The sequence below is a fragment of the Polypterus senegalus genome, chromosome 13 (genome assembly GCF_016835505.1).
Source record: "Polypterus senegalus isolate Bchr_013 chromosome 13, ASM1683550v1, whole genome shotgun sequence".
In the NCBI taxonomy this organism is placed as follows: Eukaryota; Metazoa; Chordata; class Cladistia; order Polypteriformes; family Polypteridae; genus Polypterus; species Polypterus senegalus.
The window spans coordinates 76194002-76210814 of NC_053166.1; the positions used below are offsets into that span (position 1 = coordinate 76194002).

General features: G+C 37.7%; 1 protein-coding gene across 1 annotated transcript in view; it reads right to left on the minus strand.

Moving 5' to 3' along the window:
- ptpn18 (protein tyrosine phosphatase non-receptor type 18) overlaps positions 1-14289 on the minus strand; it is a 172338-nt gene extending 158049 nt beyond the window's left edge. The window contains exon 1 of the mRNA XM_039774583.1: positions 14021-14289. Within this exon, the coding sequence (XP_039630517.1) occupies positions 14021-14113 (93 nt within the window). The 5' untranslated portion in view covers positions 14114-14289. The remainder of the gene's footprint in view (positions 1-14020) is intronic.
- Positions 14290-16813: the final 2524 nt, after the last annotated feature.

The window sequence follows — 16813 nt, forward strand, 5'->3', positions numbered from 1 at the left end:
TATGAAGAGGAGGCAAAAATACCTTTGTTGGGTTGACAAGTGGTTTATGTGCCACACTTTTCTCCCCTGCTTATGGAACATCCAGTTCTTCTGTAATGTAATAAGTCTCTTTTGCATGGTTATCCCATTTACAAATGAAACAACAGTACTTGGTATATCCAATATGCATTTCTAGTAGCAGGGGCGGCACGGTGGCGCAGTGGTAGCGCTGCTGCCTCGCAGTTAGGAGACCCGGGTTTGCTTCCCGGGTCCTCCCTGCGTGGAGTTTGCATGTTCTCCCCGTGTCTGCGTAGGTTTCCTCCGGGCGCTCCGGTTTCCTCCCACAATCCAAAGACATGCCGGTTAGGTGGATTGGCGATTCTAAATTGGCCCTAGTGTGTGCTTGGTGTGTGGGTGTGTTTGTGTGTGTCCTGCGGTGGGTTGGCACCCTGCCCAGGATTGGTTCCTGCCTTGTGCCCTGTGTTGGCTGGGATTGGCTCCAGCAGACCCCCGTGACCCTGTATTCGGATTCAGCGGGTTAGAAAATGGATGGATGGATGGATGGATTTCTAGTAGCAGTGCCAATGCTTTAAGGTTTCTACAAAAATATGTGATTGCAATAAAATTTAAAATTAAATTAATTTCTGTTAAATTCATAATATACACCTAACATTGTTGAGGAAATTCTTGTATGTTCAGTGTAATTTCCATAAAAAAAGTTAACCAAACTTGTACATAGTACCAAATTTCACAAAAGAGTATCAAAACACTTGGATACAATTCAGATTTGAGTAAATACATGGCATATATACTCATTAGCCACAACATTAAAACCACTGACAGGTGAACTGACTAAACTGATTATTTGTTACAATGGCACCTATCAAGGGGTGGTATATACTGTATTAGGCAGCAAGTGAACAATAAGTTCTCGAAGGGGATGTGTTGGAAGCAACAAAGTCTACAAAAAGTTGCCCAAAGAAGGACAACAACTGCACTGGCAACAGGGTCATGGGCTTTTTGACATAAGTGTGTAGCTGGTCTGATCCAACAGAAGAGCTACCGTAGCACAAACTGCTGAAAGACGTAATGCTGGCCCTGAGAGAAAGGTGCACTGTAGCTTCCCACATATGGGGCTATGTATCCTCAGAATGGTCAGAGTTGAACTCTGTCACACCACCAAAAGCTCTTACAATTGGCATGTGTGTATCAGAACTGGACCATGGAGCAATGGAAGATGGTGGCCTGTTCTGATGGATCACATTTTAATTTAGAACATGTGGACAGCCAGGTGATTACAAAGCCTAAAGATTAAAATATGTATGAAAAGAAAAAAGTGCCTCCAAATTTTATCTACACTTCTACCTTCACTTCTCATCAGATGTCCTGGGCAATGATTGAAAGAATGCAATTATTAGTATAAGCAGTCAAAACTAGGTTTCTGCCCAGTAACGATGGGCTTATTCTCCAAGACAGGCTATGCAGCTCAGCAATATAGGTGGCCTTCACAAGTGATCCAGTGTTTCTGCAGATCAAAAGTACCCAGTTTAGGTGGTTTGACATGTAACTAGGATGACTCAGATGCCTCCCAGGCAAAGTATACTAGAAGACCGATGGGCAGACCCAGTACCTACTGTAGGCATTACATGACTTGACTGTACTTAGATAATCTGAGTATTCCTCAGGAAGTTATGGAAGGTATGAAGAAAGTTGCTGAGAGCAGGGAACCAGGACAGCCTATTTCAGTGTGCTACTACCACAATCATCACCATTAATAAATAACAATCAGTATGTTTCAAAATATCATACATAGTATATAAAAACATAGTGGAATTTTGCTTACTATATTTTTTCATTCACATTACACTTCATAATGCTATACTCAATGACACACTTCATTCCTATAATTCAGGTTAAGTGATTTAAAATATGTGGAGATTTGGTAAAAAATAAACTTCAAATATATTTTCCACCTTCCTTTTTTATTGTCATTTCTATTTGATTTTATGAAGGTACCAACTGGCATTGACCCACAGTATTTGCAAAACCCACAGTACCTCACTGCACACTACAATCACCTAAAACAGCAGGCCTTTATCTCCGATGGAGAGACACACTAGTTATAGTATAAATCTACAACAAATCAGAGGTGAGTTTCTGCATTTTATTTGTGCTCCTGTTCCAATTATCCTTTCATTTTTAGGTGGGTGAAAAATTCCACCTCAATAAACACTGCTTACTCATATAAATTTAGTCAACAGGAGTAGAGTTTACACTTTTTTCTTTAATCGTCTTCTCTCCATGGATTGTTAACAGACTTACACACCTGTCATTAACATATCAGAATCCCACAATTAAACTTTACACTGGATTTAATTTTTTTTGGATTGCATATAAAGTTCTCCATGACTAAAGCTTCATATATATTTACAATAGGTTGCACTATTTGTAATCAGTCTGACAGTCTGCAATATTGTCCACCATCCTACTCACCATTCATTTAGTGACAAAGCATTCACAACTAATGATTCTAAGGGCAACTAATAGGTACCAACAGGCCAAGCGGCATACGACTTCGGTGGTTGCAGAGGCAGAGGCAAAAACTCGGGCATGGGAGGAGTTTGGGGAGGCCATGGAGAACAACTTTCGGACAGCTTCGAGGAGATTCTGGTCCACCGCCCGGCGTCTTAGGAGGGGGAAGCAGTGCAGTGTCAACACCGTTGGGGATGGTGCGCTACTGACCTCGACTCGGGACGTTGTGGGTCAGTGGGGGGATTACTTCGAAGACCTCCTCAATCCCACTAATATGCCTTCTAATAAGAAAGCAAAGCCTAGGGACTCGAAAGTGGGCTCCTTCATCTCTGGGGCTGAGGTCACCGAGGTGGTCAAAAAACTCCTTGGTGGCAGGGCCCCAGGGGTGGATGAGATACACACGGAGTTCAAAGCTCTGGATGTTGTAGGACTGTCTTGGTTGACACGTCTCTGCAACATCGCATGGACATTGGGGACAGTGCCTCTGGATTGGCAGACCGGGGTGGTGGTACCCCTCTTTAAAAAGGGGGACCGGAGGGTGTGTTCCAACTACAGAGGGATCACACTCCTCAGCCTCCCTGAAAAAGTCTATTCGGGGGTTCTGGAGAGGATGGTCCATCAGATTGTCAGACCTCGGAATCAGGAGGAACAGTGTGATTTTCGTCCTGGTTGCGGAACAGTGGACCAGCTCTGCACCCTTAGCAGAATCCTGGAGGGTGCATGGAAGTTTGCCCAACCAATATACAGGTCTTTTGTGGACTTGGAAAAGGCATTCGACCGTGTCCCATGGGGAATCCTGTGGGGGGTGCTCCGGGAGTATGGATTACCGGACCCCCTGATAAGACACCCCCTGGTGTCAGAGCTTGGTCCGCATTGACAGCAGTAAGTCGAGCCCGTTTCCAGTGAGAGTTGGACTCTGCCAGGATTGCTCTTTGTCACCGATTCTGTTCATAACTTTTATGGAAAGAACTTCTAGGCGCAGCCAGGGTGTTGAGGGGGTCCGGTTTGGTGGACTCAGGATTGGGTCACTGCTTTTTGCAGATGATGTTGTCCTGTTTGCTTCATCAGGCCGTGATCTTCAGCTTTCTCTGAATCGGTTCGCAGCTGAGTTTGAAGCGGCTGGGATGGGAATCAGCACCTCCAAATCCGAGACCATGGTCCTCAGCCGGAAAAGGGTGGATTGCCCTTTGGGGGTTGGGAGAGAGATCCTGCCCCAAGTGGAGGAGTTTAAGTATCTCGGGGTCTTGTTCATAAATGAGGGAATTATGGAGCGTGAGATCGACAGGCGGATCGGTGCAGCGTCCGCAGTGATGCAGGCTCTGCATCGGTCTGTCGTGGTAAAAAAGGAGCTGAGCCGTAAGACAAAGCTCTCAATTTACCAGTCGATCTACGTTCCTACCCTCACCTATGGTCATGAGCTATGGATAGTGACCGAAAGAATGAGAGCGCGAATACAAGCGGCCGAAATGAGTTTCCTCCGCAGGGTGTCTGGGCTTTCCCTTAAGCATAGGGTGAGAAGCTCAAGCAGCTGCCCCCGCGACCCGACCTCGGATAAGCGGAAGAGAATGGATGGATGGATGGATGGATGATTCTAAGCAATAGCACCACCTACTAATTTGCATTCAACAATCTTAGACGTTTGTTGTTTTTAGAAGTACCTTATCTTTTAAAATAGTTTTTGCGTGGGTTACATAATTTAAAATACCACATTTTAGCCTAATGTTTTGTTTTACTCCTGTATAGTATGTCCTTGTTTTAACTTGTTTATCTACAATATTCATTAACATAAGCAAAGGTACTTATAAAGAAACTGTATTTTTACATCAATGCTGTTTACCCATAATAAAGTTACATCTTTTTTGTAACTGGATTTGTTGTGTAAAACATTTTGCAGTAGTCTATATTGTCAATGGCACTATACTAATTCAAGAATTAGCTACAAGCTAATTAAGTTAATTTGGTTGTCGAAATCCTGTATATGGTAAACAAGAATGCAGCCAAGGTGGCTGTGTTAGCAACGTGTAAGAGTGATTAAAATGCTAAAAAAAAAAAATTATTAACCCACCATCAAAATATTCCAAACAGTGATCTTTTCAAAGTATCTACTGTGGCATCTCACAAAGTTGCACTTATTTTGGGGATCTGAAAGATTTAGCTTTAAACCTATTGTTAAATAAACTCACTCTATCTAAACAATTTCATACATTCAAAATAAATACCTAATTTTGCAAAACAGGTGAAAATCTCATTTTTCTATGTAGCATACTATTGCCAGCCATATCTGTGTTGTGTCTATTCTTTGCAAATAACCCACTTTAAACGTTAGGTACAAACTCTTCATCAACAAAAAACAAGCAGGTCACGTAGCAAATGGATTTCTGAGTGCCAAAAGGCATTACAATAATGTATGGATTTCTATATTTACAATGCAGATTAATTTTATGTCCACAAAGTTAATGCAGGTGAAGGAGATCAAGCAGTGTAACTAAGTAAAGAGCTTGGTTTATATCAGGAAGTAGTCAGGAAAAACACTTATCTTCTGGACAATATTAAAAATACCAGTTCTAAAAGAAAAAGTTTGTCAAGGCAATGTTTAATGAAATGAAAAAGAAATGCTTACACACACACACACACACACACACACACACACACACACCACCTCCAATTCTATTGTTAGCTAGATGTAAGAGTTCTTGTGGTGAGCTGCTCAAATGTGTACATTATTTCTTTTTGTTCTCCATTTCTACCTAAACTTTCCATTCCGTACACTGCTGACTGTAGACTGTTTGCACTTCTCAGAAGAATAGGAACAGACTTCTGCAAATTGGTTCATCGGCAAGTAGTGTACTTAAAAACAAAACTAATGGTCTCATTCCACAACTAAAAATGCAAGCTTCTGTATATAAAACACTTATCTACCTTGAGATACCAAAAACTCAGCAGACAGACTCAAAGAGACAATGTATACTAAATTTTACTCATCATAAACCCAATACAAAAATAGACAACATCAGACAACTGTATCACTGCAAAAAATGCCACTACAAAAACTAGAAGGAAAATAAATCTGCCAAAGAAGTAAAATTTACTTGACAAGATTTCTGAAAATGAGATAAATGATATTAAACACAATAAAGAAAAGAAGATTTAATAGCTTGATGTACACTTTTCACTTGCTTCTGGTTGTTACACAAGTTATCATTAAGTTCTCACTAACAAAACAAAAAAAAAAATTCTACAGTGCCATAAAACATTATACACTCAATGTTGAATTTCCCACACTAATTCAAATTTCAGAGTGTCAATTTTGACATTTTATAACCAAATCCTAACATAAAACATAAATGCTTATTTCTTCAAAGTATCACAACATTCAATGCCTTTAATGAAAAAATAACTCTGTTAATGATATTTGAATGTTTTAATGCATGATCTGCTCATTTCAGGTCCCAAACTGAGAATCTCAGTGATGTTTAAATCTGTACTTTTATCTAATATTTAGTTTCATTTAACCATGTTTTGGATCATTGTCCTGCTACATGACAGATATGCTTTGGCTCATCCCATGGTAAAAAAAATTAAAAGCAATGATTAGTAAAATTCACCTGTTTGCAATTTCAGCTCAGTTTATGAATTGAAACTTGAAATCTATTCACCTAATCTTAGAATCCACTTAGGTCTGGGCTTACAGGGGGCCAAAGACTATCTAGTATTATTAAGTGCAAGGCAGGGCCAAACCCTGATGGGAACAATAAATAAATAAAAAACAGATACACACACACACAAAATGCTCCCAAGTCAATGTTTTAAAAATGGCTACATTAGCTTGGGCAAATATTTTAGCATTTGGGCCTTTTTAGTCAGCTGAATGATAGGACCACATTTTTTCCAATAAAGGACCACTTCAAACTGAAACATCATTCCAAGCCATTTGTTTGTGTCTCAAACTTAATTGCATGATGAGACCACTGGAAAGATTTGAAAAATTAAAATACAGCATATTATCAAATATAAAATTTTTAATATTAGTGTCATGAATAGCATGCAGAGAATGAGTTGATAACTTGTTTGCAGTTTGCTGTATCAGGAAAAGTTTATTTTTAAGTTTATTTTAAAATAAACTTAATTATAATATTTAGGACACAAAAACCCTTAGTACAAAGGCAAAGTAAGCCTCATGCATCTGCACCTGGGGTTCCACTTTAGGATGGGAAGGCTGGTGCTCAAGTGAACCATCTCTACTTTTCCACCCACTGCTCCAAGAAACCACTCATCAAAGACAACTAACCCTGGCTGCAAGCCTGAGAACTGGTCACGGCTCTATAAAACCAGTCTATCCCAGAGAGTGACGTCCAACATTGGACCCAGAAGCTGATCAGGAGAAGGCTTGGACGAGTTGCCTGTACTTTTCTAACCTGGCAAACCTTTATTTGTTGAGCTGTTTCAGCCCATCTTTTTTGTCATGCCATTGTGCACAATTTTTGTTTGTTCTGCTTATTAAACAGGACCACCTGGCTGCTGCCCCAACATCTAAAGCGATTCTGCTGTTCTGTCCACTGGTCACATAAGACAACATGAAGATCAATGACACTGCACTTTTATGTTGGTGAAGATTTAGCCATAGTATCATTATTTAAAACATTGTTCATGATAATAAAAACTGTTACACACTGTTCTACCAAATATTTATGCAATTTAGGAAAAGGCACCATGAAGCCATATGGGCGTAACTGCAAACTGAAATGACTTATAATAAATCTCTGCCAAAGAAAAAAAAACTAACTGCACTATGTGGAAAGGGACTAATGTATAAAGGCAAACACCTGATCATTAAATTCAGATAATTTCCAAGGCAACTACAAACAATTCCTTTACTTCCTACTCCCCCCCCTTTTTTGAACGGTTTCATTTGCAATCTTTATTTCTAGTTTTTACCCATACAAGTTGTGATTTTATTTTTGTAGCATTAGCTTTTGTCTTCCTATATTTGTTAATGTCCTCTAAATGAGGCTACTTCTTAGCTGTGTTTTTAAAAGCTCAAAAAAAAGCTGTCAATGAAATGGACCAAAGAATCTTGACAGAGCAAAAAGAATATTTGCGCTACTGCTATCACTTTAGTTTCTTTAAAGCTGCTTTCGTAGATCATAAATTTTGATTAAAATGCCACTTATGCAAAAGACATCTAAAATTAATAACACTGATCTAATTCAAATTAATTAGATTCACATTAATTAGTTCAAATGGAATTAATTCTAATTCAAATGGAATGAGTGAAGGCTCAGAGCTCAAATAAATGCATTAGTCAAGAATGATTTGCCCATATAAAATATTAAGCTCCTATCTTAAACTCCTCATAGAAAATAGTGACACCAGGTATTGTGTCATATCATATGATTATCCATCCCTTATCTAACCCGCTATATCCTAACTACAGGGTCACAGGGGTCTGCTGGAGCCAATCTAAGCCAACACAGGGTGCAAGGCAGGAAATAAACCCCGGCAGGGCGCCAGCCCACCACAGTCATTTGATTATATTAACAAGAATTAAAAAATATGACATGTTTTTTTTTACAATCTTGTTTTGCTCTGTAAAGTGTATTGTGAAAAGATTGATTATGCTACTCAAGATTAAGCTTCATAAATATTTATACTAATGTTAACCTTTTAATTACGGTTTGCTACACAGACTAGCCTCCTTTTTGGTTAACATATCAAGCAGAAGATGTAAAAAAAAAAAAAAAAGACCACTCTAAATTCGCTTTGCATGACTGAATGTGGTGCATGTGCAAGTGTGCACTGCAGTGGACATGTGTTCTATGTAGGGATGCTTTCTGACATGATCTTGATGTTGCTAGGAAAGATTTTTCCTCCACAACCCGGAACTGTTTTAAGCAGGCCCTTAAATATGCAGATGTTATTTTTTTAGACTAGAAATTGAGGCATACTGGTACCAAGCGTATGCAAAATTAAAATTAGAATCACATGAATGACCTATCTGATGGGGACATGGGTTAAATATATCATACAATTTATATAAAGTACTTTAAAAGTGTTACAACTAAACAAAATGCAGTTTTAACGTGGTTTATGTAAAAACATCTTCAGATATTCTCTAACCCAGAACCGGTCGACACTGAGGGTAAGGCTAGTGTATATATCAGATAAAGCAATCTTCTAAAATATGTCCTTTTATATAAATACTGTACATTTTATTTACGAACCTAGGAGATGTTAAAATAAACTGCAGCTTGTGAAATCTACAAATTGCTAGACAAGGCCAAAAGAGCAGTGTACCCTTTTCTATTAATTTCCCAAAGCTAAAGAGATGTTATCAATGTATGTTAGATTTGTTTTATTTAACATGAGTAAATGTAATGTTCTTTGTTTGCAAAATATAGTGAACACAGTATAACTAGACAATTTTCAACTCACACGACCAGAAACACTTTTGCAAATTTAGGTTTTAGTTTACTTTTGAGAGAATTGTCTTTCACAGAAAATAAAAGGCTGTCTCCCCATTTCCCTAGCATGCCACACTAGGGTCAAATGACAGAGAGAAAATGGCCAGCACATTGTGGATATTTGTATTTAACGTTATCACTTCTTTGATTAATAAGAAACAAGCCAAACTATCTGATATTCCAAACAAATCTTTGATTTTTTACCCTCCCTATTAAGAGACACCAGACTTTCCTTTAGGGAAAATGGCAAACTTTCTGCAATGGCAGGCAGAAGCTTTGCACCTCCATGATTTGTGATCACTACTATTGTACTCAGGATGTACAAGGAAATACTAGTACTATTTTATAAGCTCCTTTCACTCCATGATGACTGACATTTCCATCTCTCTCATAGCATAGGGTTTGTACTGTTCTTAGTAATACTGTGTATAACTATAATTTCCCAATATTTATATATTTTTTTCTTTCTGATTGTGTGAACATTTTTTTTTACAAACATCTCATTTAGGTTTGATTATCCTACCTGGAGTCTTTGGATTTCTCTCTCCATAAATGTGTCCACTGACATCCAGAAATTAGCATAACCAAATCATACCTACCTGTCTTTCTTTTTCTTCCCTTATAATTTAATATAATTTCCTGTATTCATTGACCCAGTGCTTTGTACTGATATTTATTATCTGGATGTGACAGTTCATATTTTCATACTCCTTGTACTTTCAGTTCATCTTTCCTTGTGTGGACTCCATTTCCATTTTATCATGTATTAAATTATGTTGTATTTTGCTTTGTTTTCTTGAATGTGTGTAAGTTAACATGTGAAAAACAACCAAATGACTCTAGTGTGTAGCCATACACAGTATGTAGTCAGCTAAGGGTGACCAAATAAAAGAACTTTTAAAACAGAAGTTACTGCATTAATCGCAAGACAAGATTTACCCAGATTTTTCTGTCTTGTAAGCAACAGTAACTGAACAGTGGTTTGGTGAATTCTAGATGCTTTACTTACGTACGTACTTACTTACTTACTTACTTACTTACTCAGTCAGACAGTCAGTCAGTCAATTGCTTGTTTTATTTCCAAATAAGACAGACCACGATTTTATGCTAGAAGAGAATCCATCTCATGAACATTTATAGTAAGTAGACAGGTTATATGTCCAGGATAACATTTCATGCTAAACCTGGCTATTGCCTCCTGATCTGTTATTGAAGCTTTGTGGCATAGTTATTTTGAGATCAATACAATCAAACATTTTTAAATTTAAACCAATAAATAAATTACTTACCCAAACAGGGCTACTAACAAAATTATAAGGAAAAGAATGCACATATCAAAATTGCTAAAATGATCTTGTAAGGGGTGGCATGGTGGTGCAGTGGTAGCACTGCTGCCTCGCAGTGAGAAGACCAGGGTTCACAGACTGAGTTCTCCCTGTGTGGACTTTGCATGTTCTCCCTGTGTCTATGTGTGTTCACTCTGGTTTCCTCCTACAGTCCAAAGGCATGAAAGTTAGGGGAACTGGCAGCACTAATTTGGCCATGGTGTGTGTGTGTCACCCTGCAATGGACTGGCACCCTTTGCTAGCTGGGACAGGCTTCAGCACCCACTGCAGCCATGGTCTAAGCGGGTTAGAAAATGGGATGACAAATTTTTGTAATGCAAATATGATCAGCTTGTGGATGACAGAACTGGAGAGAATCGAATAAAATAATTACTTGTTTTATAGGTCCACTTGCTTTCGGTAATTTAAAAAATTTAAATAAATAACCTTTTGACTTATTGATGTAAAAGACAGATAACATACAGCCTGTAACATTAACTGCTACTTGGGTCTATCTAAAATTGAAGGGCAGGATTTCCACCCTTTCATTGGCTTCCACTGAGCAGGCCAATAGGCTTACTAAGCATTTTTCAAGTACTTTATGCATTTAACTGTACAATTTAAGGGAACATGCAGAAACAGTGTGAACAGCTGCACCCAAAGAGAAGGAAAAAAAAAACCCACTGTACATAAAAGTGCAAACTGCTCACTGACCAACCAACCTTAGCATTATTCTATGTGAAAGTAGCACCAAGCATTGAAACTAAAATATAGTCAAAAATGGGATGGAAAAAATACCCCACACCACAAACTCAGATTACATGATAAAAAATACTGTCAGTCTTATTAAAATGTTTTCATTGCACATTCCAGCACAAAGCTCTGCCACTCTGCTATTGTACTGACATTAATGGAAACACCATATGTAATATGCTACTATGGACTTGTGTCTATTAAGGATACCTGCATTTGAAATGCTAAACAAACAGTGAATGTCTTCTGAACTATTGAGCATATCTGAACAAAACAAATACTAAAGCTATAACAGGTTAAAACCAAAATTAGCTAACATTATCATGTAATATATACAATTTGCATAAAAGCATTGACGCCCGATAAAAATGCTCACTTTTAAAGCCATAAATCAGTATGAACAAAATGTTTATTTCTCTTAACCCACTGAACATCTCTTAAAATAAAAACATGTTTGAATAGCAATTTGGGAACTCAAGTAAGGCCCCAAAATGTTTAAAGTTGAGGGCATAGCTTGAAAAACCTGCCTTATAAAATTTGACAGTTTAACAAAGTCCGAATTGCAAAATATATATTTAGTTTCTTCATATTTAAATTGTCTTCATAAATCACACCTCAAAATGGTAACACAAGATGTTGCTATGGACAGCTACATATTCATTCTGCATGCCATAATTAAGATATTTTGGTAGCCATATAGGAAGTAAAAGATAAATCTCTAACCTAACCAGTACTGCAGCGGCCTTTAACCAGCTGAGAAAAATTAACAACTGAGCTTCACTGTTAAGATGTGAGCGAAAACATAGGATAATGCACTAGAAATGTGGCGATGTTTGTTCATCCATATACACTTAGGACAATGTCCAGAATTCTACAGTAAGTGTACTCTGCACCTCCCGATTTGTAAAACCTTAGTGATTAATTAAAGCATATAACATGATCTTCAAACCCTCCTAATCGAATTCAGTGTCTGGAAAAATGATGGAGTCTTTCCCTAGCAGGCAAGCATGAATTTTAAAAACTCTTAATTTTATTAAGAAAATGAATCATGCATGTTTAATCTCACTTTCATGCAGCCAAGATTTTGGGAGCACGGCTAGCATTACACCATACAAAATATGACAGTTGTTGCGAACCACCACAAGAGGGGTGGCAACAATGGCCCTAGACCCTGTCCTTTTCCCCTTAATTGGTGCAAGAGCCCTTTTCTCCCATTTGGGTCATTTTGTTGCAATAGAGAGAGAGAGAAAACAGTGTTAAGCAGCATTCCTTGTTGTATCCGATATGGAAATAAAGTATGGTCTATGATAATTCTCCTATTTGTTCAACAAAAATGTTTAATAACTATTACTGTGCTGATGGTGTTGGTTTGTAGCTGTAATGTCTGCACAGAAACCCACACACATTTGCTTTACTTATAACAGCAGCTCTTCTAGTTGGCTTGTTGTGATTAACAGCCACCAAAATGTATTAAAAATGTATAAAATAACAGTTCTTCACACCGCACTGCATTTCTGTCTATCAACTAAAGTGCACAGCAAATAAGCTAAGCATCATACAACTGTGGACATTTGTGACAGTCTGTGTTTCTGTGTCTTCGTATGTGAAGAAAACACATCTCAAGTTCAGGTTTCAGATCGGACAGTAGTATCATTTATGTTCAGTCAGATCAGATAAACTGGCAGAATGGGAGATGTTTCATGCTGCATAAACCTGCCTGAAGAATGCAACGCACTGTATATTCAAAGAGTTTGATCCTAATTTAGCACTTCCAACACTTGCTTCAGTTGCTGAAAATCTATTGCACAGTGCTTGTATCAACACCAACTACTAAAGAAAGTTTTCCAAGCTCATGTCAGTTAAGTACAAAGTGGACAAGAACAGCTCTCCAATCTTTACAGCTTCTGTCCATAGACAAAATATCACTAATGAAAGCACCAAAGATATTGAAATCTATCAAAATATGTGATCCAAAAAAGGGAGGTTTTGTTATAAAACCTAAATAGTAATACTGAGAGATCTTAACACACTAATTATATATATATATATATATATATATATATATATATATATATATATATATATATATATATATCCATTTTAAAATGTACTTCATAGTTCTGGATCATAATAAATTTTACATTTATAAATAATACTTTTCAGTGCTGCAAGTCTAACAGTATAGAGCAGGTGAAAAAATTTTCAACCCACATCTGGCAGTCTCAAAAATATTTTAATTTTTTCTGTGATGTGAACTCTTACAATGAAGACAGAAAGAAACTGCATTTGGTATTTCATGTAGCTAGATGGGAAATATCTAATTTGCTCTTTTGCCTTCTTAAGATGTGCTGTATTAAAAAAAAATATAGCATGTGTGTGTTTCAGGGGTTGAGTGCCTTTTTCCTGTTAATCCAGTAATCATGGACAGTTATCTTGCCAAGAATGTGCATATTATAATGCCCTTGAAGTTACATTCAAATTTACTGCTAAATTAAAAACTACATAAATAAAGGAGAGCACTGATATGTGTCCTATATTATCATGGAACAAATTCTGTCCTGAAAAGTGCCCATTCTCCTATTTTGAGCCACTGTCCATCAAAAGGTCAGTGCACGTCACTGGAAGATACACAGTCGAACGACCTAGGCCTGCTATCTAATTTTGAAATCCATTAGGCAATACTGTCAGGCTTGCTGTTGCTTCTTTTGTACCGTTTTCATGCATTCAGGTTGAAAATAAAGGTGTAGTCACAAATAAAACTTGCATCGCGCACCAGTTTACTTGGTATAAAATGTAACTGCAGTCTACAACAATAGTCAACTTCTAGCTAGCAGTTCTGATTAAAGAAACGAAGGACTAAACTTTGAAGACGAGAGAGCCTCGACAAACAGGTCAGTTCTATGTAACAATACACTGCACTATTAATTTTTACTCTTCTTTATTTGAACAACAACACAATGGAGAACTCACACTGAATTCGGAGTCGATGCGACCTTCCAGGTCACGCTCAGCCTGTCCTACAGTCCTTGTCAGCTGTACAAAGTCCTCCAGGATTCGCTTCATCCTCGCTACCTGGTCTTTCTTCTCTAAGGCTTCACTTTCTGCTGACCTCACCACAACTCAGTGGAAGCCTGGTAACATTTCTCCTTCTTTTAAAGAGCCAAACTCTGTCAAATTTTCAACAGCCCGTCTCAGAGGTTGTTACTTCGTTTCAACAGGTTGGCGACAGCGACTCCTGCTTTGACACACTGACAGAAGTCAACCTGTGAGTAGCCCCGCCTATTTATTAACCTGATTGCGCCTTTTTGTCCTGCCCATCACTTTTATTGGCTGTCTAATAAAACTGTGCAAATAAGGCGGGTCTTTTTTATCTTTGCTTTTTTCCCACTGTGGGATAATGTATTATCTGCTTTGGATTGAGTGCATGTTTGTTTCCAGGTTTACTGGAACAAAGAGTACAATATCATATAAAAAGACTGTTCTTATTAACCATGCCTGGCAGTACTTGTGTGGTCGGAAGTACGCAAATAACTTTGCTGCATGTGTTTTACATTTCGGTTATATTAAATGATAGATATAATATAAAGAGATCGTTTTAGTACCATAATCAGAAGATGGGTTCTAGAAATTCTAAAATGAAACCAGACAAAAGGCATGATTTGCTGGTAGTCAGCAATAACGAAGAAGTACGCGAGTGTCAAGTACAGTGTAAAAATGCAAAATGTGGCAATAACGTATTTACAATGAGCGGCACAGTTAGACAGTGTTTAACCTAAAGTCAGGGTTCGAACCCTGGTCCCCTCAATGAATAGTCTGGGTAATTGGTGTTTGTGAAATGAGTGCGCATATGTGTCCCAGGGGGCCCGGAAATGACTTATTGATGTATTTATTATACTGCTGATTTATACATAAGTTTAGATAAAATCTTTGAGTTTTGTTTGTTTTTGTAAAGGTAGGGTATTTTCTTCATGGGGAATGCACTCTCTGAAATCTTTTTTTTTTTTTCTTTCAAATTTGGAGCTTATGTTTGAATGTGCTCTTCTTGGTGCTCTTAAAAATAATGGTCCCTTACTGGCATTTTACTAGACTGTGTGGTTACTTGTAGAATCCTTAATTGAAAAAAAATATTTTCTTCTGGCAATGGTTCTTTGCATATGAAATGGATTATTTGTGCTTTCAAAAGGTTCCATATATGTGGACAAATAATGCATAGTAGCCTACCTAGCTCGATAGTAATAGATCAGGAAAACTTGGACTTAGACTGTGTGATTGTATGCATTGAGTTCTGTAAAATCAGGAACTCAGTAGTATTGTACAAATCTGTTATCATCTATCCATGGGTACTGTATGTTATCTGTTATGGATCTCAATATATAAAGGTTCTTTCTGGGACCTTCATGTGGACGGTTCTGTTGGGAACCAAAAATGATTCCCAAATAGCATCAGTCTGAAGAAACCCTGTGACACCTTTATTTTTAAGAGTGTACCTGGCACTTACAGGGTATAAACCAGTGCAATGCTTGTTTATACTGTATTGTGTCTAAAATAGCCAACAGTATTTCCATTTTCCAAACCCACTGGGCCATACAGAGCTGGAAACTATATCCTGGTAGTTTTAAATGCCAGATAGGAAGCAATTTTGGATAGGCCTCTACTCCAGTGCAAGGAATCCACACCCACTCACTCATACAAGACCAACTTAGAAAAACCAGGATGCATAAGAGATATAGGAGAAAACATTATTACTCAGAGGCAACCCACACTGACACAGAGAGCATGGAGACTCCACAAAGTCCATACAAAATATGACAGTTGTTGCGAACCACCAAAGCTTGGATTTGAACTTAGTCTCCTGAAATTTTCAGGTAGCAATGCTAACCCCTGCATTTGGATAGAAAAGAGAGTTTGGAAAGAAATTAAGCCCAGGATGGAATGGAAAGAAAATGTGTGATAAACCTTGTGCATTTAAATTGCTCTTTAGATTGTCTCACTGAAAACCACTACCTTCCTGACAGTTTGTGACAACTGTTGTGCAAACTCTACTTTTGCTGTTGTTTGCAATGCAGTTCAAACCATACAGTGCAAGCAATGCTGCAGTATTGCATAAGAGAGGATTTTAACTCCTCGTTTTCAAATATCTGTTCTTCATCCACCTAGAAGTAGTGCTGTGTAGTTAGTCTAACCTCTACTTACATGCTGTTCTATATCAGTTGAGAGAGTTAAAAAACAACCTGCTGCTCTATAGAACATGCCAAATTTCATCCTTACTACTGAAGTGCTACTTCTTCTTTGGTCATTGCAAAACTATGAAACTGAAGAGACATCAGGTCCACACTCTACTTTTTATTTCCTCTTTATTTATCAAAAATAAAAAAAATTGCACTTAGTAAGGTTTTGTTTTTTGCTGTGATAGAAATGTATCTTGTCCATCTCCATTCCCATCTTTGTTGCCTGCTAGATGGAATTTGCATTCTCTTCCCTTTTTCATGTGTGTTTCCTCAGAGGACTACAATGTACTCTTACAATCCAAAAACCAAAAGACTGGCAATTTCCATTGATTAAAGGTTAAGTTCTGCTTTACACTAAATGCTTCTAGGATAGGTACTGACATCCGGTGACTTAGAACTGAAAAAATAGGCTCAGGAGATGCATAGAAGAATGTATAGAGGGAGGAATTCTGTCTGTAAATAAACACATTCATAATAAATCTCCTAATGCCTATTCACAATTAAGACATTATGATCATTTCCATTAATGACTGAA